Source organism: Lissotriton helveticus, chromosome 5_1 (genome assembly GCF_964261635.1).
Source record: "Lissotriton helveticus chromosome 5_1, aLisHel1.1, whole genome shotgun sequence".
Classification (NCBI taxonomy): Eukaryota; Metazoa; Chordata; class Amphibia; order Caudata; family Salamandridae; genus Lissotriton; species Lissotriton helveticus.
In genome coordinates, this window is record NC_136065.1 from 2,084,236,817 (window position 1) to 2,084,262,228 (window position 25,412).

Sequence of the window (25,412 nt, forward strand, 5' to 3'; positions counted from 1 at the left end):
AGATAGATCATGACTGTCTTCAGCCCTACAGGTGTCAATATCCGACTGAACTGCAGACATTCTAATCTCAATAGTAGACACCTCTTCCATGTACTGTCTCCTTCTATAAACAACCCTGTTCTTAACAATACCTCTTAGTGCGCACTTGAAAGCGTCCCAAACTATGCCTGCTGGGGCAGTGCCCGTGTTGATAATAAATAACTCACGCGCTTCTGATTGAAGAAACTCTATATCGTCCATAGATGTGAGAAAAGATCTATCGAAGGTCCACAATCTGGTGGGAGGCTTACCACCCCTCTCCAGTTCCAGCTTAATTGCGGAGTGGTCAGATAGGTGCGATGGGATGTAGTCTACATAGGTGATGGAATCGACCAAGGCACGGCTAGTTAGGATAAAATCTATTCTTGATCGATGTCGATACTTAAGGTTTCTAAACGAGAAGCCTTGCCTCTGGCCCTCTCTAAATCTCCAGATATCAACATATCCATATTGATTCATACAGCCTAATAGGCAGTTTCTGGATTTGGAGGAAGCCTGCTGTCTGCTATTAGGAGATTTATCCAGTAGAGGGTTCAAAGTGATGTTAAAATCACCAGTTATTATAGCTGGCTCTGGAAATCTTAGAAGCTGTTGAAATAAAGATTCTAGTGCAGAGGGATCGTCGCAGTTAGGCCCGTAGTAGCCTGCTAATGTTATTACAGTACCTCCTATCTCTACTGCTGCAATAGCCCATCTACCTCCAGAGTCTACTTTCTGCTGTAAAATGTTCACATTCATAGGTTTTTTAAAAAGAATAGAAACGCCCCGTAGATTCAGTGATTGAGATGTTGAGACTGAGGTTTCTATCCACCTATTCCTCTTGACTAGCTCAAGCATTTCGCTTTCAATTAAGTGTGTCTCCTGGAGTATAATGATCCCCGCATCAGCATCTCGAAGATACTGCAAGATTTTATTAGCACGAGGTCTGGTGCGGAGACCATTAACGTTTCAGGATAAGATCCTGAGCCTACTCATAGCTCTGAGAATAGGGGCTACCAAGAAAAACTTCCGGTTTGCGCAATTCCATGTTTATCTGCCAATTAGAAATAAGAAAAATAAGAAAAAACTCACAAGAGTACAATGATTGGAGCTCAATCAAGAGTGGATATTTTTTACTGTTTTTTTGATAAAAATCAATGACATGTGTTGTTAGGCTGTCCACAACACACATAATACATGCAATACAGTAAATAAAACTGACATATATCACATGAAAAATCAAAAATTCACAGTGTTCACATACACAGACATGTAAACATAGAAAACACATAGTCAAATGTCCACACTTATGAAGTTCAAGGTATCCTTATAGTGTGTCTTTTTTATGTTTGTAGGATAGATGATTCAGGATATAGAATATTCACATTGGCGTTTCGACCCTCCGATAGCATGTTAATGGTAAAACATCTTAGCAGGTCTTCCTCAGGACTAAAGAGCCAAAAGGACAGCCTAGGGAAAACATATATACATATTATTAGTATTGCGCCCTCTATGTGCAGTGATATGAAGAGAGGGATGGGTGGCCCTTTAAATGGTCACTCACCTCCAGTGGGAGAATCCCGGACCACCAAATTTGTGTCCTATGGAATATCATCCATGTATATTCCATGCGCCATGGTCCCCAGCCGGGGTACACAAGGTGAGCAAAATGGGATAGATATCATCCAAAAATCCTTACGCCTGGATATATAATATCCTCTCAAATGAATTCTGAATGAGGCATAGTGCGAATTAAAATTAAAAATTGTGCAATGACAACTAGGCCTCAAATAATAAATCCAGGACCTCACAGTGGTACATGTGGTTCATGCATTACTATTTTATCGCAAATCGAAGCAGTCTTCTGCTGGGATTTATAAACCAATACGAATCACGTTTTGTGCTAGTTTGTGACCCAAAGTAATGCAACTCAGCACTGTGCGCTGCCGTACGTTACTCTGTGTTAAGGGGGCGATCCATGGTGGTGCATGTGTGTCCCCATGCAACCACCCATGTTTTTTTTTTAATGCAAATCCCTGTCTACAAAGAATTGGAGACAGCGATTTACACCAAAATCACACGCCTCCTTGAGGCAGGCGTAAAAAGGAAAAATGTTTCATTTTTTGCTCTTTGCATGTGTGCTTCATTTTGCAGGACACATACATAGAGGAAAATGTCCTAAAGCATAGTGTTATGCAACAATGCACCCCTTCCTGCACAAAATCTATGATGACTAAGAAGCAGACACCCTTGCACTATGGCACAAGGGTGCCTGCGCTCGCACATGGCAGGCACAAGTGCACCAGCGTATGTAGTGAGCAGAACAGCACCTTTCTGATTAGATATGGCACAGTTTTGCTCTTTACCGTTCATGCAATGCATCAACTTTACTTGCTGTTCTGCGTTCCGTGAACTCTTTGTAAATATGCCCCCTGTGGGCCCGATTCACAGAACTAACTTAAGACAAAATCCTAAACTTACTACCATTTTGGTGTTCACAGAAGGCACTTACTCATTTTGGTATTCTAAGAAGGCATTTAGGAGTCCTAAAGTTAGGAGTCCTAACTTTACTACTCCTAAACTGGGAAAAAAACTAACTTTAAGACTTTTGGTATTCACAGAAGGCATTTATGAGTCCTAAAGTTAGGACTCCTAACTTCTGTGAATACCGAAATTAGCAAGTGCCTTCTTTGAATACCAAAATGAGTAAGTGCCTTCTGTGAATACCAAAATGAGTAAGTGCCTTCTGTGAATACCAAAATGGTAGTAAGTTTAGGATTTTGCATTAAGTTAGTTCTGTGAATCGGGCCCAAAGTTCTTAGGGTGCTAATGAGTGATGGGGCAGGTGGGTGGGGTTTAACACGTTAGTACAGAAAGTATGGTAAAGGATGTAATTTAAAGTCCCTGTTGATTTTCAGCCAAGTACCCAGACACCATGTTCAGAGCAGATCAGAGGTGGACACCTTCCTGGGGACCGCAAGATTCGACCCTGCAGGTGAGGGAGCAACTATATGGCGGTAAGTTTTGTTTCACCAGCTACCAGCCCAGAGAGATTGGCTGTGTTTCCGTCAATGCAACGGGGCGCTTCCCAAACGACACCCAGAACAAGCGCTTTTTAAGGCCGGACGCCAGGCCTCTTTCCTTAGTGAACTGGGACCTCATGTTGGGCTACCATGACCGCTACATCAAAATAAACAGAGACAACGATGAGGGACGGCTGCATGCGCTGCTCAGGTGGTGTCTGGCAAGCGAGAGGCAACTACAAGCCACCAACGAAGAAGGAACTGGAAGAGGCGCTCCAGGCCACGCGAGGTAAGGAATGTGCACGTAAAGAGACCAGCTAATGGGAAGGGGTTTAGAGAAGTACACCTGGCTTCACTCTTCAGACCAATGACCACAGGCTTTCTCCTACCAGGAAGTAGGGAAGGCACACCCCATCCCCACTCCCACATGCTGGCATCACACTACGACCATCACTTCAGGGAATCCCAGACCATCACCAGTCAAAGAGAGGGGCATAGCACCGGTTCCTGCTTACTCCCAGCATTTCACACTAAATACTGCATCTAGATGGGACCGGGAGGGGCTAATGTCCTCACGGAAGTCCATGTATTCCTAATGCACCAGGCAGGCTAAACTCAACTCCCAATATTTATTTATTTATTTATTTAAAGGCTTATATAGCGCTAGACTCGACTCCCGAAGGAGTATCTCTGCGCTTGGTTCACCAACCGGGGTATAGACAGTGCTTCACATGAGTGCGCTAACAAAGAAGTAGGCTATTTAAAACAGGAAAGTTTTCAGTAGTTTCCTAAAAATTAGATAGTTGGGGTAACATCTCAAGTTGAAAGGAAGTTTATTCCATAGACTGGGGCCCAGGAACGTGAGGGCTCTGCCACCCATTCTCGCCTTCCTAATGGACGGAATCTGTAGCAGAAATTGGTTGCTAGAACGAAGGGTGCGTAAAGGTTTGTAGAGAATAAACTTTTCAGCCAGATACAAGGGGCCATAACCAAAAATACTTTTGTGGATGACACAACAAGTTTTGAATTTAATCCGTTGTCGGATTGGCAACCAGTGGAGTTTTTCCAAAAGAGGATGTGAGGGAGTTCTGGGCGGGGCATTGAGAACTAGTCTTGCCGCAGTGTTCTGGAGATCTATTGGGCTATTGTCATAAAGCAAAGCATGAAGTCCAAGGACTCAGCCAGCCTTCAGCACAACGTCCATCCCACATTCTCCCCGCATTATGGCCATGCTGCCTGTGGTCCTGGAGAAAAGGTTTGCAGCAATGGACTTAGTAGTGGGCACAGGGTCCAAATGCAGTCATTGGTTTGCTTGCACACTCAGCTGTGATTCTCAGGCTCTGACACCCCTACTCTCACAGTTGTCTGTGTTACCACCAGATCTAGGAAGTCTCAGGGTCTGACCAAGACTTTAACGATTTGCTGTGCTGTATCCATGCCAATGAATGTTAGCTTCTTCCATCTACAAACCTAAATTGTATAAGGAAATGCTTCTTTCTAACATGTTAAAACTCTGGAACTAACCCCAGCTGTACTTCTGTCACACCTGTGGGCCCTCACGGCATGACGTCACTAAATCTGCACTATCAGGAGTTGTTCCTCTAGTGTATATCAGAGAAAGCCAGAGTTTCTAACTCTCTAGGAAGGACACTCACAGCCAATTCCAACATGAGAGTCACATCTGAAAGCTTTATGAGAAGTAAGTTCAAGAAATATAAAAAGCTCAATGTTAATAATGTTGTCCTTCAAATGAATAAACAGTTTCTTCAGCTGTCTTTCATAAAGTGTTGGATCAGTTATTTTGCCCCAATTGCTATCTCTCTCCTCTTCTCCATAGCCTTCTTCCACCCAGTCTCTTCCGCCTCTTTCTTCCCTCTCTTATCCCATTTCTCGCTCACGTTCACCTCCTGTCTCTGTGACACTACTTCTCCCTTCATTACATTACATGCCTCTTTTTGACGCCAGGTCCCCGGCCTCAGTCTCACTGGTCCTCTGTTGCCTTTCCATCCAGGCTTCTGAACGTTGACTTTGTGGCCCGCCGAGGACACTTGGCCAGGGTCCTCATCACACCCTACTCTCGACAAGGCTGGAAGATGGCGGTCACCCTGTTCCGTGGGACCTACTTCCTCCTGGAGGAGAGGGACGAAGAACGCCCTTCGGAGACAGCGGAACAATACAACTTCATGGGACACAAGTTTGAGCACTACATGACTTCGGGTATAAGAGATTTTCTGAATGATGTCTTAGGTGTCATTATTTTTTTGTGTTAAGCTGAGAAATATGTATTTACATTCTTATTGGTGTTTTGGTTATTTCCTTATGTTCTCCTTGCAGATTTGACCTTTTCGGCAGCAGACATTTTATAATCTTCTCACATGCTTTCTGAAGCTTTCTATTGAGGTTAGTTGTAAGAGCAGAATGTCACTACATACCTCAGGCTTGAGCAGTGTGTGCATTAAAGAGGTGGGAAGCAAACTGCAGCTCTATGGTGAAGCACGACCACTAACAAGAGGGTGGAAGTAAGAAGCCCATCCTAGAGAGCGGCTGACTAGTTCTTTCCGAGCACTGTTATGTGTTAGATGGTAGCGGGTCATACATGGGACTGCAATTTCTAGAGTTCAAGGTGAGGAAGTTTCCAGGCAAGTCCCCTGCCTGCACTTTTATCTGTCTCTGAATAATGCTTCAGGAAGGCTAGTGGGGCAACCAGGTGCAGAAACTGTGCACTTAATTGTGTGCATGTTTGGAACTTAGCTCCATTGCTACCTGCTGTAAGGACCATCACTTTGGACAAAGGCTGTGTCTGGAGAGCAGCCCGAAAATGACATTTGAATGAGAACCAAACCAGTTCTGACGCCCTAGGTATTAGATCCACAACCTCCGGAAAAGGTGTATAAAATTGGGACCCAAATCACCCCACTGTTTTCCAGTCCCATGTTCTCCTTCACAAGGAAGGAACTGCTCCACAGAGGACTCAAAGAACTGCTGTGTTACTAGAACTCATGTCTCCCAGAAGTGAGGGGACATCATCTGAATTCTGTACTTTATGCTGGAGGAGCTGCGTGTCTGCCAGAAGTGCTTAGTGGCCTACCTACCTGCCTGCTCAGAGAGGAGATTTTAGAAAACAGAGTGCTGGCCCTACACAGGAATTTTACACTGCTCCTTAATTGGAGTAACAAATCGTTCTTATTTCTAGATTTGTTCGGTATCATTTATTTATACCCTTTTACTTTTTGATTAGAAATTAATTTGTACGAGAAAGACATTACATATAGATTTTACATACACTTATTCAAACAACATAACATATAAAAAACAGAACATTAATCTAAACATTTCATATATACATTGCACAGTTGTTTATGCAGCAACAAAGATATTCAATATTTACACTATCTTTCATTAAGAAATAAAGTCACATTCAGATGGAGAGAAACAAATCTAATGGAAAGTACAAATATGACTGGGAGGCTTAATCAATGTTCCAGTCATCCAGGGAACAATTTGTTCCTAGCTGTTGTCAATTACTTGTCTCCATGACGCGTTTCGAACTCGCTATTCTAATTTGCGTGTTCTCATCAGGGCTTTGTCACTTTTTATCTTACATATGAGTCGTCACAGTTCGATTGGGTTCGCGCTTTTTTTCTTTATACAGCGGTCCCTGCCACAGTGTCTTATTGGGGTAGTCACTTCTGTCTCCGAATCACTTCAGGTTCGGTAAGCATCCGCCACTATCACGTTGTTCACAGGTGCCCATGTGGGTCCCGTTTGCCTGTCTGCACACCCAGACTTGGCACGCTCGTTCTCGCTGCTCCTAGCGGAGACTGTTGGATTTTATTTCGAGGGGTCCGTATCCCAAATTCTTCTGTTCAGAGCTGCTGTCTTCAGTAACCGTGGCTTTTCATCAGATGCTTACCAATCAAAAAGTAAAAGGGTATAAATAAATGATACCGAACAAATCTAGAAATAAGAACGATTTGTTACTCCAATTAAGGAGCAGTGTAAAATTCTTTTGTAGGGCCAGCACTCTGTTTTCTAAAATATTAATATATGGTCCAGCTGCCCCTACGTCCCAGGACCTATCTCCCAGTTGTTACAATGCTCAGAGAGGAGGGCAGTGTGTCTGCGCCTGCAGGAGGAGAGGCTGCCCAGTCAGAGAAACCCATTGTGTTCCTGGCAGGAGGAGCATCCACAGAAAGTTTTTCCAGAGCACAAAGCCAAGAGCGACCTGCGTTGTGAAGGGGTCCCTCCGGTCACTCTGCACAATTTTTGCGTGAGCTGCATTCACAGTGTACCTGAACAATTGCCCCCATGTTGCCCCACAATCTGTCGAGGACTAAGAGACTGGTGCTGCTGATGCTGTAAGAGAAGGTTGTGGCGCTGCCAGAGCAAAAACCCTGGACCAGCCTGGAGGCTACAACTACCAGATGACAACATTGCTAGGGATTCAGCCTGAAGGCTGTAACTGCTACACCAGGAAGTCTGTCTGCAGCTGGCCAGGAGAGTTGCCATAGCAGATGACAGGCATGGCCGCAAACACCTACCTCATCAATCGCCCCCAAAAACATCGAAGGGCCAGAGAGGAGAGGAGTCTCTGCTGTGAAAGTGGGAGAGCAGTTCACTTCCATTGCCAAGTCCAAAGTACTTCAAGGGTCAGCAGGTAAACTGTGAGGCTTAACAAACAAGATGATGGACGGAATGTTGCACAATGGCAAACATTCACCCCCAGTCACAGATCTGGGTTTAATTCATTGTTATTTTGCTCACCACGCCCGCCCAGTTCAGACATGGCCATATGCAAATCAGCCTTGACCCCGTGCCTCATGGGAACAGGCCAGACCGAACTGCCAAGCCATGTCTTCCCTGGACCGTAATCAAGCATCCAAGGACCAGTTTCTGGCTATCAGCCGTCTTCAGCCAGGATAGCTTGACTCCAGTGGCGTAGTGAGCACGGGACTCACATCTGGGCATACCCTTCCCACATGGGGTGAACAGCAAAACAAACAAGATGATGGACGGAATGTTGCACAATGGCAAAACATTCACCCCAGTCACAGATCTGGGTTTAATCCATCGTTATTTTGCTCACCAAGCCACCCCAGTTCAGACATGGCCATATGCAAATCAGCCTTGACCCTCTGCCTCATGGGAACAGTGCGGCCCGAACTGCCAAGCCATGTCTTCCCTGGACCGGAATCAAGCATCCTAAGACCAGTTTCTGGCTATCAGCCGTCTTCAGCCAGGACAGCTTGACTCCAGTGGCATAGTGAGCACGGGGCCCACGTCTGGGCATACCCTTCCCACATAGGGTGAACAGCAAAACACACAAGATTATGGACGGAATGTTGCACAATGGCAAACACTAACCCCCAGTCACAGATCTGGCTTTAATCCATTGTTATTTTGCTCACCAAGCCACCCCAGTTCAGACATGGCCATATGCAAATCACCCTTGACCCTGTGAGGCTTAGCCAGCACCAGGGACCAAAGACTAAAATGCTCACAGATGGGTGTGCCGCACCCGTTCAGACTGTTTGATGAAATGGTTGAAAGGGACAATGAACTGAAGTTTCCCAATGGACCTGTGTGAGTAATTAAGCCATCTGAACCAGGGCCTAATCCAAGCCTAAGCCTGTAGTGTGTTGGGCGAAATCACAATGTAACCATGGCAAAAACCCATATCAGGTCCATTCAGGTTTGTTTTAAAACCTTTGCTCAGCCCTGGGTTGCTGTGGTACAGAACAGTGAGGCTTTATCAAAGGAGCACGTGTAAAGCATTAAAAAGTACCAAAACAGCACAATAAAAAGAAAACATGACACAGAATAATTTACATCAAATTACAAAAATAGGTTATATTTTTATCTTTTTGTAGATACTTCAATGATAAAAGTCCACTAAGGTTTCCGGAAATATGAATTTTTAAATATAAATTGCTGCTTTTTACCTTAGGCAATAATTTGTTGTGATCTACTGCGATAGTGGTTTAAGGTTAGCCATGACAGGCAAGTTCTAACAAGAGCCGGTCACAGGGGCCAAACAGTTAAAGGAGGACAATTACCTGCCATTCTTAGCATCCTCCAATCCAGTTTCAAGTCCTTTGACCAAACCGTCATTACCGTCAATGGAGTGGTCTTGAAGTAAGGGATAAAGGATGCAGAAGATGCGGGGTGATACCGGGCTGGTGCCGTGGACCTTTCTGTGGCCACCCCTTGGTCCTCGAGCTTGCGGGGCAACTCTGGTCTCAGAGTCTGATCTCAGACGAGTTCCAGTTGAAGCCCAGCACAGGGCCAGTTGCCACTGGTCTACTGGTCTCCAGCTACAGCAAAAACAACCGTTTCCTTTTGCGGACAATAAATTCCTTGCTTAGTGACCAGTTAGCACTCTGATGACTATCCCGGACCCAGTTGACTCGGGTGTAACGTTTGGGTGCTAGGAGGCCCAGGCTGCATCTCGGCGTTCAGCAGCAGTCAGACGTTCTTGGCTTCTGAGTTCTCCCAAAACAGACTGCTCAGCTTTTATGGCCCTGTAGCTGGAACATAATTCCTTATGTGATGGGCAACTTTTCCACTGATCAGTCACCACAGGCACATTTCTCTCTCTGTTAGCCCACTGGTGCAACAGGTGCAATCCAATCCTTGGCGCAGCCTCTTTTTGCTGTGGCCACAGAAAACAGGGTCCATAAACACGGTGGTTATCTGAAGTCTGAGTGCCAGGGGTACCACTTTTATGCCTGCTACGAGTTCAGGCCTTCATGGCTTCTAACTAGCCAATGGGCTCCCGACTGATGATGACTTCCTGTAAACTGTGGCATCTAGTATACCAGAATCCCCTAGTCTGCCCACTCTCAATTTGGCAGAACTGTTCTCTTGGTGTGTGAAGCTCCCCAGCACAACCTGGAGGTGTGGCTACCTGGGGGCTACATTCCCTATAAAAAACAGTCTTGGCAACACTTTTTCCTCTCTGATGGAGATGCCAGCCCATCTACTAAAACAGAAGAGCAGCCTCTGCATAGTGTGACTACTATTTGCCCTTCAAAGGTGGCTCCCTTTGAAGCTCACATTTTGGGCTCACACCCACTCTGGCCAACCTACCCTGAAGGGGTTCACACCTCTTTCTTTGGCAGATCCTTTGTTCCTCTTCCTGACAGTCATTGTCACCTCTCCCCAGGAGGCAGCACGCTGTCTTGAGGACACCATCTGTGTGCAACTGTGAACGGCGACTGGACATCTTGGGCAACAAAGTGGCAACTTTCTAAAGTTAATTTAGCAATGTTGCCAACGTGCATTCAGATTGCAACAAGTAGAACTTGGTATATCAATTTCATCTGTGTGCGTCCCTGTTAGTGCGCCTCGTCCAAAGGCGCCAAATGAACGATGAAAACAGGTGTGCTGGGAGGGAAGAAGCCCTACCAAGCTGACGGGAGCACTTATCTGGAAAACAACTATGTTTTCTAAATTCAATTTAACAGTTTAACAAAATTAAAACACTTTGGGGCATATTAGCAAGAACCCGCGATATTTATTGCAAAACGCGCTTAGCATGTTAAGTTTTATCGCTGCCTATCGCTGGATATTTTAGCGGAGAAAACTTGCTATTAGCAACGTTTATCTCCACTCTGATAAAATATCCAGTGATAGCGGCGAAATGCCTGAATATCGCTGGGAATCCAGTGATATTCATGCATTAACGCCATGGTGGACTTAGCCTGAAAATCCACCTCCCATTGAGGATACAGGTAAGTCAGGTTTTCAGCAGGTGTTAAATACTAGCGATAATCAAGCTTGGCGTGACTTTTTTTATCACTTTGCCTGCGTTGCTAATAGGAGGTAGTTGTGTTGGCGACTGTTTTAAGTCGCTTCTAGTTGGGAACGCCTACCTTGCATGTCATTAGCGAGAATCATCACTGGCATGTAAGGAGATAGGAAAACCGCCCGCTATCGCCAGAAAGCTGTCCCTAACGCCTGTTAGCGACAGCTTGCTGATAGGGCGATAAAAAAATCGCCGCTTTAGCTGCAAAAAGTACCGCTAAAGCGGCGATAAAGCCCTTGCAAATATGCCCCCCTATCCGTTGCTGAAGCTTCTTCCTAGATTGTAATCAGTAAAATGGTATCATTCTACCAATGGTTCCTTGGTAGCAAATAATTTTCAACCCGAATATTTATTCAACCCAATTAATTTCAGGTCAATCATGGCCCTTCATCAGGGGTCTCATCACCATGGGCTAGATGTAGGTAATTCCCATTTACAGACTCTTAAATACCGAATTTTACCGATTTGGTATTTAAGGGTCTGTAAATGGGAAGGGGGCAGATTTAGGTAATTCCGAATTCAGGAATACCGAATCTGTAAGATTCGGTATTTACCGATTCGGTAAATACCGAATCGGTATTGCCCATTGATTCCTATGGGCCTTGAAGCCCATAGGAATCAATGGGCATACCGAATCGGTAAATACCGAATCCTGCAAGGGTGCAGGGGGTGTCACTTTGACACCCTCTAGCACCCCAAGTACAGGCTTGTGTGACATGTGGCACACATACATGCCCTAAGAGCATGTCTGTGTGTCACATTGCACAGGTGTGCATGCACAGATGTGCATGCACACCTGAATTCGGTATTTTACCACACAATAGGATTGTGTGGTAAAATACCGATTTTTAAGGGCCTGTGGCACTCTCAGGAGTGTCAGCTACATATGGATTTACCGATTCGGTAAATAAACCGATTCGGTATTTTACAGATTCAGTATATTTACCGAATCGGTAAAATTACCGATTCTTAAATTTACATGCCCCTACATCTGAAAACCCAAATACCGGTCGGTAACGGGCGGAATCGGCCGTTACCGACCGGTATTTGGGCTCCTACATCTGGCCCCATGTTCTGTACATACGAAATGAAACAGGAAACTATTCAAAACAGTCCAAAATATTGACACAAACTTGTCATTAATCAGAAAACTACCTACAAATATGAAGATCATGCAGGCATGTCAAAATGCCATACTCATATGTGAACAATTGTAGAATAAACAGAAAACGAACACTGGTAAAAGTTGCCCGTGCTGGTGACATGCCGAGGGTCACGTGATCAGTTAGTCAAATTGTCAATACCTTGTAGTGCTCGAAAGAAAACGTCAAGATATGATAGCCCCGTGCTTCAAAATAAAAACAACAGTGCAACAATGGTTAAACGTGACTTAAAACCATGCGTAGCAACTCGGTGCATTTAAGACACAGCGGGAAATTAGGCCGACTTTTCACTGCGAAATGGAGCCGCGACGTGCTGGTACTACGAAGACGCTTGTGTTCAAATAAACCTAATATTGACGTGAAATAAAACATGCATAGTGACCCGGTGTGAAGAGATATAACGGGAACATGCCAGTACTACAATACCACTTACATTTCTCGTGTGAATAAGAAGCGTACAAATGAAAGAAAAGGAGCAATGGAGTTCTTTCCTGACCAAAGTTGTTCTACCTCCTGCTCTGGTGTACAAGCATAAAAAAGTCTGAATCCTGGAGTAACAGCTGGTCTGACACCTGGGCTGAGCTCAATCACTGTTACTGGGCATACAGACTCAGGGGCATATTTACAAAGGCTTTATCTCCGCTTTTTTGGCTTAAGAAGCCAAAAAAGCTGAGATAATACTATCGCCCTATTTACAAGAGGGTGCTAACATGCATAATCGCATGTTAGCACCCTTTTTCTAAACGCCTTCCTCCTTTGCATCTCTAACGAGATGCAAAGTCGGCGTCACTGGGCGTACCCCGGATGGACTACCTTGCAAACATCGCTAATGTTCACATCGCAATATTTACAAGGCTGCCCCAGCATTTTAGCACATGTTAGCACATGTTAGTTTTTGAAGAAAACCGCTGTTTTCTCCAAAATCTAACGTCTGCTATAATGCAGACTTACCTATCCCTAACATTGGGGTGGATGGTGCTGTTACGATCCTGTGGGTCGTATCAGCAAGGTTATCGCCGTTGTGCAGGGAACATCGCTGGAAAACCAGCGATGTTCCCTGCAAAACGGCGATAACCTCGCTATCTCTGGCATTTTTATCGCTCTGGAGAAACGCGCTACTAGGGTGATAAATTCCAGAGATAGCCTGCGATAACAAAATTATCGCTAAGGACGGCCAGCAATAATTATCGCTGCCCGTTGATAATATGCCCCTTAGTCACCTGCACTGTTATTCCTAGAGCTCTACAGACATCACAGGTTCAATTCCAACCCATCAGGGAGCAGCCTCATTGCAGAAATGCCTGGCCGGCTAGGGTCTCAGACAGCAGATGTAGGACTCAGGTTAGAGAGAATGCACACAGTCAGAAATAGTTCTTGCTACAAGAGATCTCAAAGGTTCACACAGCCGTGATATCAGGTAAGAGAGAGATCATGCATTCGGAATAGAGAGGGAAGGCATCCTTCAGGCTACAGAGATCGCATGAGAGACAGAAGAGCCCTCCCTCAGGTGAGACATCACTTAGGTTCAGACCAGAGATGAAAGGTGTCCTACAGGTTACATAGATCTCACAGATTCAGGTAGCAGAGGTATCTCTCAATTTAGACAGGTCTCACAAGTTACAACTTAGAGAGGGAATGTTACAGAGATCCCTTGGATTCAGACAGCAAAGCTTTCACTCAGGTTAGATAGGTCTTATAGGTTCAGACCAGAGAGGAATGGTGGCCGTCAGGTTACAGAGAAGGAATATGTTGTTAAGGTTGCAGAGATCCCACAGGAGCAACAGCACAGCTATCAGTCAAGCAAAGCAGATCTCATAGGTAGCGACTAGAGACGAAAGTATCCTTTGAGTTGCAAGAGATCTCACGGTTTCAGACATTAGAGCTATGTCTCAGGTTTTGCAGCTCTGATTTGAGACATGAATGTCCTCTTTCAAGTGACAGATCTGAGAGGTTCAAATAACAGAGCTGTCTCTCTGGTAAGAGAGGTCTCATAGGTTGAGACTAGAGAGTGAAGGTGCCTTGAGGTTACAGCGATCCCACAGAATCATAAAACGCAGCTAAGGCACAGGTTAGACCAATCTCATAGGTTCAGACCAGGGCTGAAAGGTTCCAGATATCTCAGAGGCTCAGACAGCAGAACTGTGGCTCAAGTTAGACAGATCTCCTTTGAGACATTGATGATGTCCTTCAGGTTACGTGGCTCTCACACACTACATCAGCAGAGCTATCACACAGGTTAGACAGCTCTCATCTGAGACATGGATGAAGTCCCTTGGGGTGCAGAGATCTCACAGGGTCAGACAGCAGAGCTATCACTCAGGTTAGACAGATCTCATCAGAGACAAGTCACCCCTATAGCAGGCCTTACCAGTCCTGAAGACAGGATGCTTGGTTCTAAGTGAGAAGGTGTCCTAGCACGAGCTGGACACCCCTGCAGCCTACTGAGTCCATTCTCCCAGGTTGTCAGTGATACAGAAATATACGACAGCTTACTGACTAACTCTAAAGTGGCTGAATCAAACCCTATCGTGTTTGGTATCAAAGATGTTGGAATCATACCCCCACATTTATAACCGGTGTGGGAGGTATGATTCCACCCCTCAGAAGCGAGCTTTGTGGTGTCCCTGGTGTTCCCGATAACAGCCTTCTAGTCCCGGACAGCACAAAATGGTTGCTGACGACCAGAGACACATTTCTGCCCTCCTGCTGCTGAGCCAAGCTCGAGCAGGGGAAGGCAGAACAATAGGTATCCTGACCACCCCCCAGATAGGATTTAGTGTATTAGGCCCGGATGGGTGCGCTTGCCAGCGACGGGAAGTCTACATGAGGGGCATATTTGGTGTCCTTGTGCATAGTCCAGTTCCAACCAGTCCTGGGAGCCATTGGCTCCCGCTCTGGCACAAAACTGGACAAAAGACATGGAAGTCACCTCCCCACTGTCCAGACCCTCCCCTGGGAGGATGCCCTGGATCTGTCCAACACTCTCCCGTGGGTACAAAAGGGCTTACCTGGCTGTAGGACCCTAGATTTGACATGGACAAGATTCTGAACCAGAAACAACTGACCTTCGACCATCTGGACACTCTGGACTTCGCTGGACTTTGTTTTAGCCCGGCTCCTTCTCCCTCTTAGTCCAAAGCATCGTCTGTGCCAGTACACCATACAGGCTCCATGCAGGACCTGTGGGGCATCAAGGACAACCAAAGATATCTCCCTTCAGGTGAAGGAATCACTCCCCTGCATCTGCAGGCACCACATCATGACTGACCAGTCTGCTGGTCCTGAGCTCCTATGGACTTCAAAGGCTCCAGCAGCACAGGAGCTGGGTCCTTATGTCCCTCGGGGTCTGAGCTGCCCTGTTACCACGTTTGAGGCCAGAATCCCTAGCGGGGGCTGCAAAACCTGTACCCCTGGGCACCTAATTCATTTTCAAGTGCATATGCTTGTTGGCATTTCCAGAGCAAGTGCACTGGGCTCCGAGTAGCCCCAACCTCTGGCACCATTTCCTAACGAGGACTACAGCCTCCTCGCACTCCGTGGGCTGCTGTTTGGTGACATCGTTCGAGGTCCTCTCTTTACTCCTGTGCCTCCGGCCTGTGAATCCACTTGAGGGTCAACTTTGCTTTTCTTGGGCTCCACTGTTTGCTCCAGGCATGCACTGACTCCCCTTGCTTTGGTGAGTCTCTTGGACCTCGCTGAGCAAACCGTAACCTTCTTTGACCTTCTGCTTGGGTTGCCGTTACCAACGCTTGTTGATGCTCCCACCGGATACCAACCCCTCAGCACTCGCCATCCTTCATGGGACAGCCCGTATCCAGCTCCTGGTTGTCCTCGACGTCTCCTAGTCCCCGAGGTTGCTGAGTCAAGAACCCCCTCAATGCACCTGAAGCACTCGACATCTGTGGGCATTCGTCTACCAAGCCCCTGGTGACTCCTGAGTGACCCAGACTCTGCCCCCTCGGCTTTCAGGTACTCTTTGACCAGAATCTACCTTTGGATTCCAACAGCCACTTTTCTTCCTTCCATCGGCGGCTCTTTTTCGAAGTCCTCTATTAAGATCGACTGCAGTTTCTGCCGCCACTTCAGACCTATGCACCCGACTCCCCTGGGATAGGTAACACGTGTACTATGATATCCATGGATGGGGTGGCTCTCCAACCTCCTAACTTCCACGGGGTTTCTTCGAAGTCTACTGGGAAGGGTCCTTATACTTTAAAACTTCAACTGCGACTTCCCCATAGAATTGTATGGAGCACGCGGTCGTGTTCCCACACTGCACCCGTCCTCCATGGGGTCCCTGCTTACTCACCTTGGGTGGTTCCTTGGCATCCCAGTGATTTTACGTCCTCCAGACATCATCTTGAGTCCAGTCGTGGTTCTTATACCACTATTTTAGTATATGGTTTGGGTCCCCCTTGGAGCTTTCTGTGTATTAGTGCTATTTCCTGTCATTTCTGTGCTTAAGTATTGTGTGCTTTGTGATTATCTCTGTGTAGGAGATACTGTGTTGTACTAGAGAATGTTATATTAATAAATACATATTTTTATAACTACTGTGTGGTTCTCCTTTCATTTAACCAATACTATAAGGTTGCATTCTGGTAAAACAAGCTGCTTAACATTCCTTCAAGACTAAGCCTGAAGGCTGCTCTCCACAGCTACCACTTATAGCTTTCTAAGGTTATCTTTGACCTCTTAAATCACCATTAGGGTTGTTTGGACTGGTGCAAGGTTCCCACTTTAATTAGTGGACAGCATATACCAGGCCAACTTCTCAGAGTGGCATACATCAACATTGCATTTATTTGTATTGCCACTGTTGTGCATGCATATTTCGTGGTGTACACTGATATTGCATTCACAAATATTAACAGAGCTATCACTCAGGTTTGAAAGATCTCACCTGATACATGGATGACCTCGGAGTGCAGAGATCTCACGGACTCACACAGCAGAGCTATCGCTCAGGTTAGACAGATCTAATGTGAGACATATATGAAGTCCCTCAGGGTGCAGGCCTCTCACTGGGTTAAGACAGCAGAGCTATCACTCAGGTTGGACAGCTCTCATCTGACATGGATGAAGTCCCTCGGGTGCAGAGATATCAAAGGGTCAGAGAGCAAGGCTCTTCCAATCTTCATCTATTTTCTTTTGCCTTCCTGTTAGCCAACCCGAACACACAGCCGGATCCCTTCGCCGTGCTGGATGACAACCAGGCATTCTTCACAGTGCTGAATGCGACTCTGAACAGCCACTCCCTACTCTTCTCAGCTGAGGTGGATGGTCACGATCTCTCCTACCACAACCAGAGTGCCCCATCATGCTACGTGGAGCTGAAGACTAGCCACTTTCGAGGGGAAACCAGGAACGTGCCGAGGTAAGGTGCCCGATCAAAAGTCAAAGACCTGGAAATTTCTAATATCAAACAAATGACTTTGTCACTCATCACATTGAAGCATAGGAGGTCAGTGACCTGGTCCCCCCTCACACTGCAGCCCAGGAGTGCTCAGACCTGGTCACTCCTCCCACTGTAGCCTAGGAGGCCAGACACCTGTACACTCATCACTCTAAAGCCTAGGCCATCAGACACCTGTTCACTCATCACTCTAAAGCCTAGGCCATCAGAGACCTATTCACTCATCATATTAAGACCTAGGAGTTCAGAGACCTGTTCACTTACCTCACTGAAACCCAGACCATCAGAGCTGGTCACTCATCCCACTGAAGCCAAGGAGGTCAGAGACCTGTTCACACATCACACTAAAGCCTAGGAGAGCGTAGACATGGTCACTCATAACATTGAAGTCTAGGAGGTTGTAGACATGGTCACTCCTCGCACTGCAGCCCAAAAGGTCTCTGACCTGGTCACTCATCTCATTGAAGCCTAGGCCATCAGAGACCTGGTCACTCATCCCACTGAAGCCCAGGAGGTCAGATACCTGGTCACTCATCCCACCGAAGCCTAGGAAGCTAGAAACCTGGTCAGTCACTCATCCCACTGAAGCCCAGGAGGTCAGTCACGTGGGCAATACTCAGATTCTTCATGTACTAAAGCCGAAGAGGTAGGCAACCAGGTATCTGCGTGGTCATTAATCTGATCCTTCCTCTTACTACAAAGCCTATGGCGACAGCGACAAGCTCCCGCCTCTGCTAAAGTCTACGAGGTAAGGGACAGGTCAGTGATACATGTTGTTTCTGGGTTAATTGCATCAGGGTACAAGTATCACGAAAAAGAAATCAGCGATAAGAGATATGGTAGAAAGTAAACTTGTAGCTAAAAGAAAAAGTTTACATACATAGGAAAAGAGAAATTGTTAGGTAAAAGGAGGAGGTACAGGGGCTGTTCCCCTGACGTTTATAACATGTTTAGAAGTGAGAATTAACGGGAGGGTTGCAGGTAAGTAAAGAAGTATGTGAATTCTAATTTATTAGGCTTACCAACACCATAAGGGGTTTCTTGGTGCTAAAGCAATTACCAAGAGAAATAACTCAATTACGCCAGATTTTGTGCTAATAGGCAGTATGTATGGGCTTCCCTGAAGCCCAGATGGTTGCAGAGTGATGGCACCTGGACTGAAAATGCCCGGCCCCCAGGGGTGCTCAGCCGGATGTGGGCAAGAAAAGACAAGTAGTAAGAGATTCGTAGAGAGAAGTGATCGAGTAGGACTGTGTGTGATCAGTATAATCATGCGCTTTGGCACTTGGTCATGGACAGTGTTGTACTTGGTATAGGAAGACTCTGGTAGCCAGGTTGTAAGTTCTTAAAGTCTACTTTATTAGTTCCATGTCAATTGGTATCCAACAAGGATCAGCCGTGTAACAGCTCTTAACCCAGCTCCCATATCTCCTACGCCAGCCCCACCAGGAGCAGCCTGCCTAGCTGCTCAGCCCATCTCCAGCTGTCACCACTCATCCACTCAGGCACCCAGGCATTCCATTCATCACAGTCACACCAACATTCCGTCACCATCTCTCACCCTGGCTGAGCAGCTAGGAGGACCTAGGCTGATTCACATATACATGTAAACCTTAGGATGCAACATTATCCCTTTCCTTACAATTTTAAAAGAAAAGAACTGTACACAAAAAGGTGATAATGCTCATAACTAAGGGATGAGAATGAATTCAAAACATCACCAAAGATAGAACAAAGCAAACAAGAAAAGATGGGCATAATACGACATATTAAAAACATGCATCAAAATCCCCCATCCTCCCTCATGAAAATTGTTAAGAATAATTAGATATAAACCATCAAACAATGTCAAATTGGGAAGGAAAACAGCAATATTACATTTGAAACTACCAATAACCCCATCCTTTCCCAATAACACAAAAGAAAGAGATGTAGTGAAGGATGCACACACACCACAACAAACACCCGAGGCCAGAAACAGACAGCAAGGATGAACCAACACTACAAATACACGTGTACCACAATATGGACCACATAGAGGGTACACACAGTGAGGCGCAGGGTGACTTACACATGACAACATCTGAAGCACGGGCGACTTACACAGGACAACATGTGACACTGAAGTACTGGGTTTTTCAGAACCCAGCGGTGCCAGGGACACACCCTAGGACTTCGGGTTCTTCCTGTTTCAGACTACAGAAACTCAGAGTCTTCTAGGTGAAGTCAAAGATCGAGTTTATTGGCTGCAACCAAGTAACAGGCGTCCTAGAAGTACAACACGGTGTATATTCTCAGGAGACTGCTCAATCTTACAAAGCCAGCCTTCTCTTTTTATGCAAAATATTATGCTTCAGGCAAACATTCCTTATTTTACAGTTGACCATTCACATATTTTCAATACAAAGAAAAAGCAGAGTCACGATGACAAGCCCATATTTCAGTTTGTTCAGCCCACAATCAATTACCCGGCAAGGCCCAGTATTTTCATCAGATATTGACAAAACCCCAATAAAAACGGGCGCCTCCTCCTCGTAAAGCAAGTCATAAAGAAAGAAACAGAGGCAGGTGTGTGTAAGATTAGGAAGGGTTTGTGTGCAATAAAGGGTTTATGGCATGTTGTGCTTTGATACTATCTCGATCGGCCACTGGGAGAGGAACTGACCGAACAGGTTTTGCCTTGGGCAGTGGAGTCAGCTTGCCCAGGTCGTGCAGGAGTCAGCGAAGGTGTACGTGTCCTTCAGACTCGGTTTTGGCCTTAGTCACCGGCCTATGTAAGGGCAACCACAAAATGGATGCCGTATACAAAATGGAACCCGAGGGTTTAGGACGGAGTCCCTGATTTAATGGTGACTTCGCCGCCCAAATATGACGAAAATTGGAGTATGTAGTGTACTCGTCATTCTCGGTCTGCTGATACCAAAATCGTCATGATACGACGATGTTGTTGACACAGGTCCAAAATTTTCAGTACTACAGACCCTCCTTTTGCCCTTACATAGGCAATAACCTATACTCATGCTAATCTGAGTCCAGGTCTGCATTCCTAAAATCATTGAGATGTTGCTGTAGCATCATCCTATTACTTAGCTCGTCCCTCGATACAGGTTTCCTTACACACGATGTAGCACAGAGGCCACATATAGCAGGAGCACACTGTATGCATAGACAGAACAGGAAAAGAATGGCTAAGATCATCCCAATGACCATCAGAATGTTCCATCCCCAGGCGGATATCAGTTCCCAGACCCATCCCATCAACGACCAATCTCCTTTATCCACATGAATAGATTCAGAGATCTTATGTAGTTTGGAGATGGCCTGGTACACTGTTGGAGCGTTATCTGGAATGAAAACACAGCAACTCGATTGGATCACTTTACATACCCCACCTCGGTCTGCAAGTATGACGTCTAACGCGACCCTGTTCTGAAGGGTCATAAGGCGATCCGACTGGAGCTCAGCAGTCAAGTTACTAAGGGCACCGGCAGTTTCATCTACGGTGGATTCAACCACCCTCGTCAATTGCCTTATGTTCCTGCTGTTAACCATTGGTCCCCAGAACGGCAGAAAACCCTTCATGAAGTCTCCAAATTCTTGTCCTGCAGTGTCTTCTTTACTGAAGACACCTCCAACTATCCTTGTCTTGTGGTAATCTGCCGCAGCTGTGTAGGTGGGAGGCAACAGGAACGAAACAAAACATGTGCCCGAAAAGTCAGGGGGCAACCATGTATAGGCTCTATCATGGCAGATGAAATAGGTACCCTTAGCTGCTAAGAACGAAGGGGAAGTCTGAGACGCAAAAACATATGTCTCAGTGCAGATGCTCCTCCCTAACTGAGCTCTGGGATTCTTGCCATTACCTTGCAGACATAGGTGACCCTGATGGGGTACAATCCAAATCGGGGAGGATCTCTTAGCTAGCTGTTTCTCACCCAGAGTAACTCCATATCCGGTCACGTTCCATCCAATGTATGCTAGTGTCTCATCTCTCGGGATAGTCTCATAGGAAGTATCTTCCCTAATCATATCTACTATACCCTTAACTAGAGCACTATTCTTTGGATTGTCTTTTTCAGAACGTAGGGGGTAGACTTCATGTGCGTAGATGAACATTGTTCTGTATGCCCACACAGAACCATTATGGCTGAAAGGCAGGACCAGATAAGGGATACCTTTATCCGTTGTGTGAGGCATAAGACCACACACCCAACAGTTAGTCATGTTCATTACTAGTTGGTGTTGGTGCAAAAGCTGAACGAAGGAGTTATTAATAAACTCTAATCTCCTAACGGACTCATGCTCAGGAAAAGGGTGGAAAGAATGCGAGGAAACAGTAGGAGGAGGCATGGGCAGTGTAGTGGGTGCAAATGTTATTCGAAAAGAGAATAAAACATATCCTATTAAAAACATCATTACACTGAACAACATGAAAATGCATAATATCAAAAAACGTTTCTTGGTCATCATTCTACAGATTTTAGCTTTAAAGTTTATCTCTATGGCAGGTCTCTATATCTCGAAAAACTCAATCCTCTCTAAATGCTGCTCGCTATGGTAGGGTGTTCTATGCTAAGGAATGCTTCTGTCAGTCCAGGGCAACTCCCTTAGACCAACCAATACTGTCGACCTAACGTCTTCAGCTGCACTCCAAAGACGTGGGCAACTGCGACCCTACAGCTGAACCCGGATGGTGGTTCGAAAAACAAAAATAAAAAAGTTTCTCAGATGAGAGAGCTGCACTTTCAAAAATAGCCAAGGAAAGAAAAATGTATTATGCAGAGCACTAGAACAGGGGTATCGGGCCAAAAGAGCTGCACTTTATCCTATGTATTGTGGTCCAGTAGATCAATTGCGGGTGCTGTTGACCTGAAGTCAAATACCCCTAGACTTCCGACAATTTCACAACAACATAATGGTACAGCACCCCACACAATATAACTTTCACAATAACATTAAATACAGTGTTATAAAGAAATGCTGCAGTAGGACTTGAGGTTCTTTTCTTGCTTTTATTAACAATCTTCCAGTTTAAAAAAGAGAAGAAACGTAGCCAACGCGTTTCGTCCGTAGGACTTCTTCAGGGCGAAAGGTCTTCCTACGTGTTTTTTCAGAGTTTTCATTCAGAACCTTTTTTAGTAAACGTTTTCAGATACAACTGTGAGTATCATTGGTGGCCTTATTATTTGTGGCTGTTGCATAGAATCACTTTTTATTACAATTTTTTAGTTTTCTGAGCATCAACAAAAAGTGCAGGGCATGAGTTGCCTTGTTGTGAAGGATAGCAGTCAAATCCTTCAGTGTGTCATGATTATAGGGCCAATGAGGACATATATATTCGCTGTCCACACCCCATCAGTTTTCGAACACAAGCCGCGTCTATCGTCTCCCTCGATCACAGTGGTGCGACTTGTGTTCGAAAACTGATGGGGTGTGGACAGCGAATATATATGTCCTCATTGGCCCTATAATCATGACACACTGAAGGATTTGACTGCTATCCTTCACAACAAGGCAACTCATGCCCTGCACTTTTTGTTGATGCTCAGAAAACAAAAAAATTGTAATAAAAAGTGATTCTATGCAACAGCCACAAATAATAAGGCCACCAATAAGACTCACAGTTGTATCTGAAAACGTTTAATAAAAAAGGTTCTGAATGAAAACTCTGAAAAAACACGTGGGAAGACCTTTCGCCCTGAAGAAGTCCTACGGACGAAACGCGTTGGCTACATTTCTTCTCTTTTTTAAACTGGAAGATTGTTAATAAAAGCAAGAAAAGAACCTCAAGTCCTACTGCAGCATTTCTTTATAACACTGTATTTAATGTTATTGTGAAAGTTATATTGTGTGGGGTGCTGTACCATTATGTTGTTAAGAAAAATGTATTAGTTCATAGCTCTCGGCCTCAGGTTATAGCGTCTTTTTCCAGGTAATGTCTGGTCTTGAAACAGCAGTTCAGGCTCTGCAGTGTCCAATTGAATTGACGGTGGCACAGCTCCTTGCAAAAGATTGTCACTTTCCTGTTCAGAAACTGTTCCTTTTATGCGTGCATCACTGAAAGGTAGAAAACGAGGCACAGTCTCAGTCTCAGAGTCAGCAACACCCTCCTGGACCCACCGGTCGTACGGCAGAGGCAAAGGGACCCTCTTGCAGTGTACGCCGTGCATCCAGTTCTTTTTGCCTTCCACTCGCACGGCGGATCTCGTTGACAGCAGGACTAGGTGGGGGCCGGTCCAACGGGGCTGGTCATTCTTTGTTCGCTGGAAATTCTTGACCAGCACCCAGGATCCAGGATCGATATGATGTCCTGGAGCTTCAGAGACCTGAGGCAGAGTATCGTGAACCTGTTGGTGTAAAACACGCAATTTAGCTGTCAATTCGTACAAATAGTCAAGCAGTACAGGGTGTTCGATCTCACTGAATTTTGTCGGCCTTGGCACTCCCCATATGTTGGCCGGACGGCCGAACACAATCTCATAGGGACTAAGTCCCACTGGCGAATGCACAGTCATTCTGGTTGATAGGAGTGCCAAAGGCAGAGCGTCAGGCCATTTAAGGCCAGAGCTCGCTTGGATTTTGGCCAATTTTAGTTTTAACGTGCCATTAATGCACTCTACTAGTCCAGCTGGTTGGGGGTGATTTGCAGCGTGGAATTTTTGCTGGATACCTAGCCCTTTACATACTTTCTTCATCACTTGACCCACAAATTCGCTCCCATTGTCACTCCAGACCATTCTCGGCATTCCAAACCTAGGGAAGAACTCTTTAACAAGGGCTTTAGCTGTGGACAAGGCAGTGTTGTCCTTCAGGGGATATGCCTCTACCCATCTTGAAAAGGCACAAACAACAACGAGTACGTATTTTAAGTTGTTGCACCTCTCCATGTGGATGAAATCTAGCTGCAAAACCTCGAACGGGTACGTTGGAGGCGCAAAATGACCAGCTGGAGTTGGGGTTCCTTTACCAGGATTGTATTTCAAGCACACCATGCAATTCTTGACTACATTCTCTGCGCATTTTGGGATTCTAGCATTTTGCCATACTGGAGCCAACAATTTACAAATCCCTTTCACACTGATGTGAGCCATTACATGGGCCATTGTAACCACTGCAAGCACATACGCATCGGGTAACAACCATCGCTGATGCTCTGACAATTCAACCCAACAACCATTTGCATCTAATTTACCCGTACTTTCTCTCCACACACTCAACTCTTTCTCTGTAGCTTCAGCTTGAATAGACTTCACACTCTCTATCGTATCTTCACACATTCCAATGTTACCAACCCATCTTGCAGGGCCTGCAACATACATTCGGCTCATCACATCCCTTGCTGTTTCTTTTGCGACTTCATCAGCAAATGCATTTCCACGACCAACATCATCAGTCACCTTCTTGTGTGCACTGCATTTCACAATCGCAACTCGCAGGGGCAACGTAAGTGACTCGAGAAGCTCATTTACCAACTGACCATGCTGTATCTTAGCTCCATGCGAAGTCAGAAATCCACGTTCTTTCCAAAATCGTCCAAAACTATGGGCCACACCGAATGCATACTGGCTGTCAGTATATATGGTCACTTTCATTCCTTTTGATAACACACACGCTCTTGTAAGTGCAATCAACTCTGCTGCTTGAGCTGAATTATGTGGGACACGTGCAGCTTCAACAATCGTATGCAAAGTCGTAACAGCATATGCTGCAGTCGTATCACCATTCGGAAGCTTGAAGCATGAACCATCTACCCATAAGGTACCATCACACTTCACAAGAGGAGTGTCCTGAAGGTCTACTCTCCCTTTCGTTTCTTCTTCTGTTCTGAGAAAACAATTATGCTGTTCAGAAGCATCTGTCTCTGCTACAATTGGCAACAACGTAGCTGGATTCAACGTGTTGCATCTCTTTATGTGTACATGACTCGCTAGAAGTGTCAGCTCATAACCTGACAATCGAGCACTAGTTAAGTGCTGTGTCTTGGT

General features: G+C 45.6%; 1 protein-coding gene across 1 annotated transcript in view; it reads left to right on the forward strand.

The window, feature by feature from the left end:
• LOC144756335 (decapping and exoribonuclease protein-like) overlaps positions 1-25,412 on the forward strand; it is a 157,003-nt gene that overhangs the window by 10,098 nt on the left and 121,493 nt on the right. The window contains exons 2-4 of the mRNA XM_078646057.1: positions 2,937-3,330; positions 5,053-5,258; positions 17,178-17,388. Coding sequence (XP_078502183.1) covers positions 2,954-3,330; positions 5,053-5,258; positions 17,178-17,388 — 794 coding nt within the window. The 5' untranslated portion in view covers positions 2,937-2,953. The remainder of the gene's footprint in view (positions 1-2,936; positions 3,331-5,052; positions 5,259-17,177; positions 17,389-25,412) is intronic.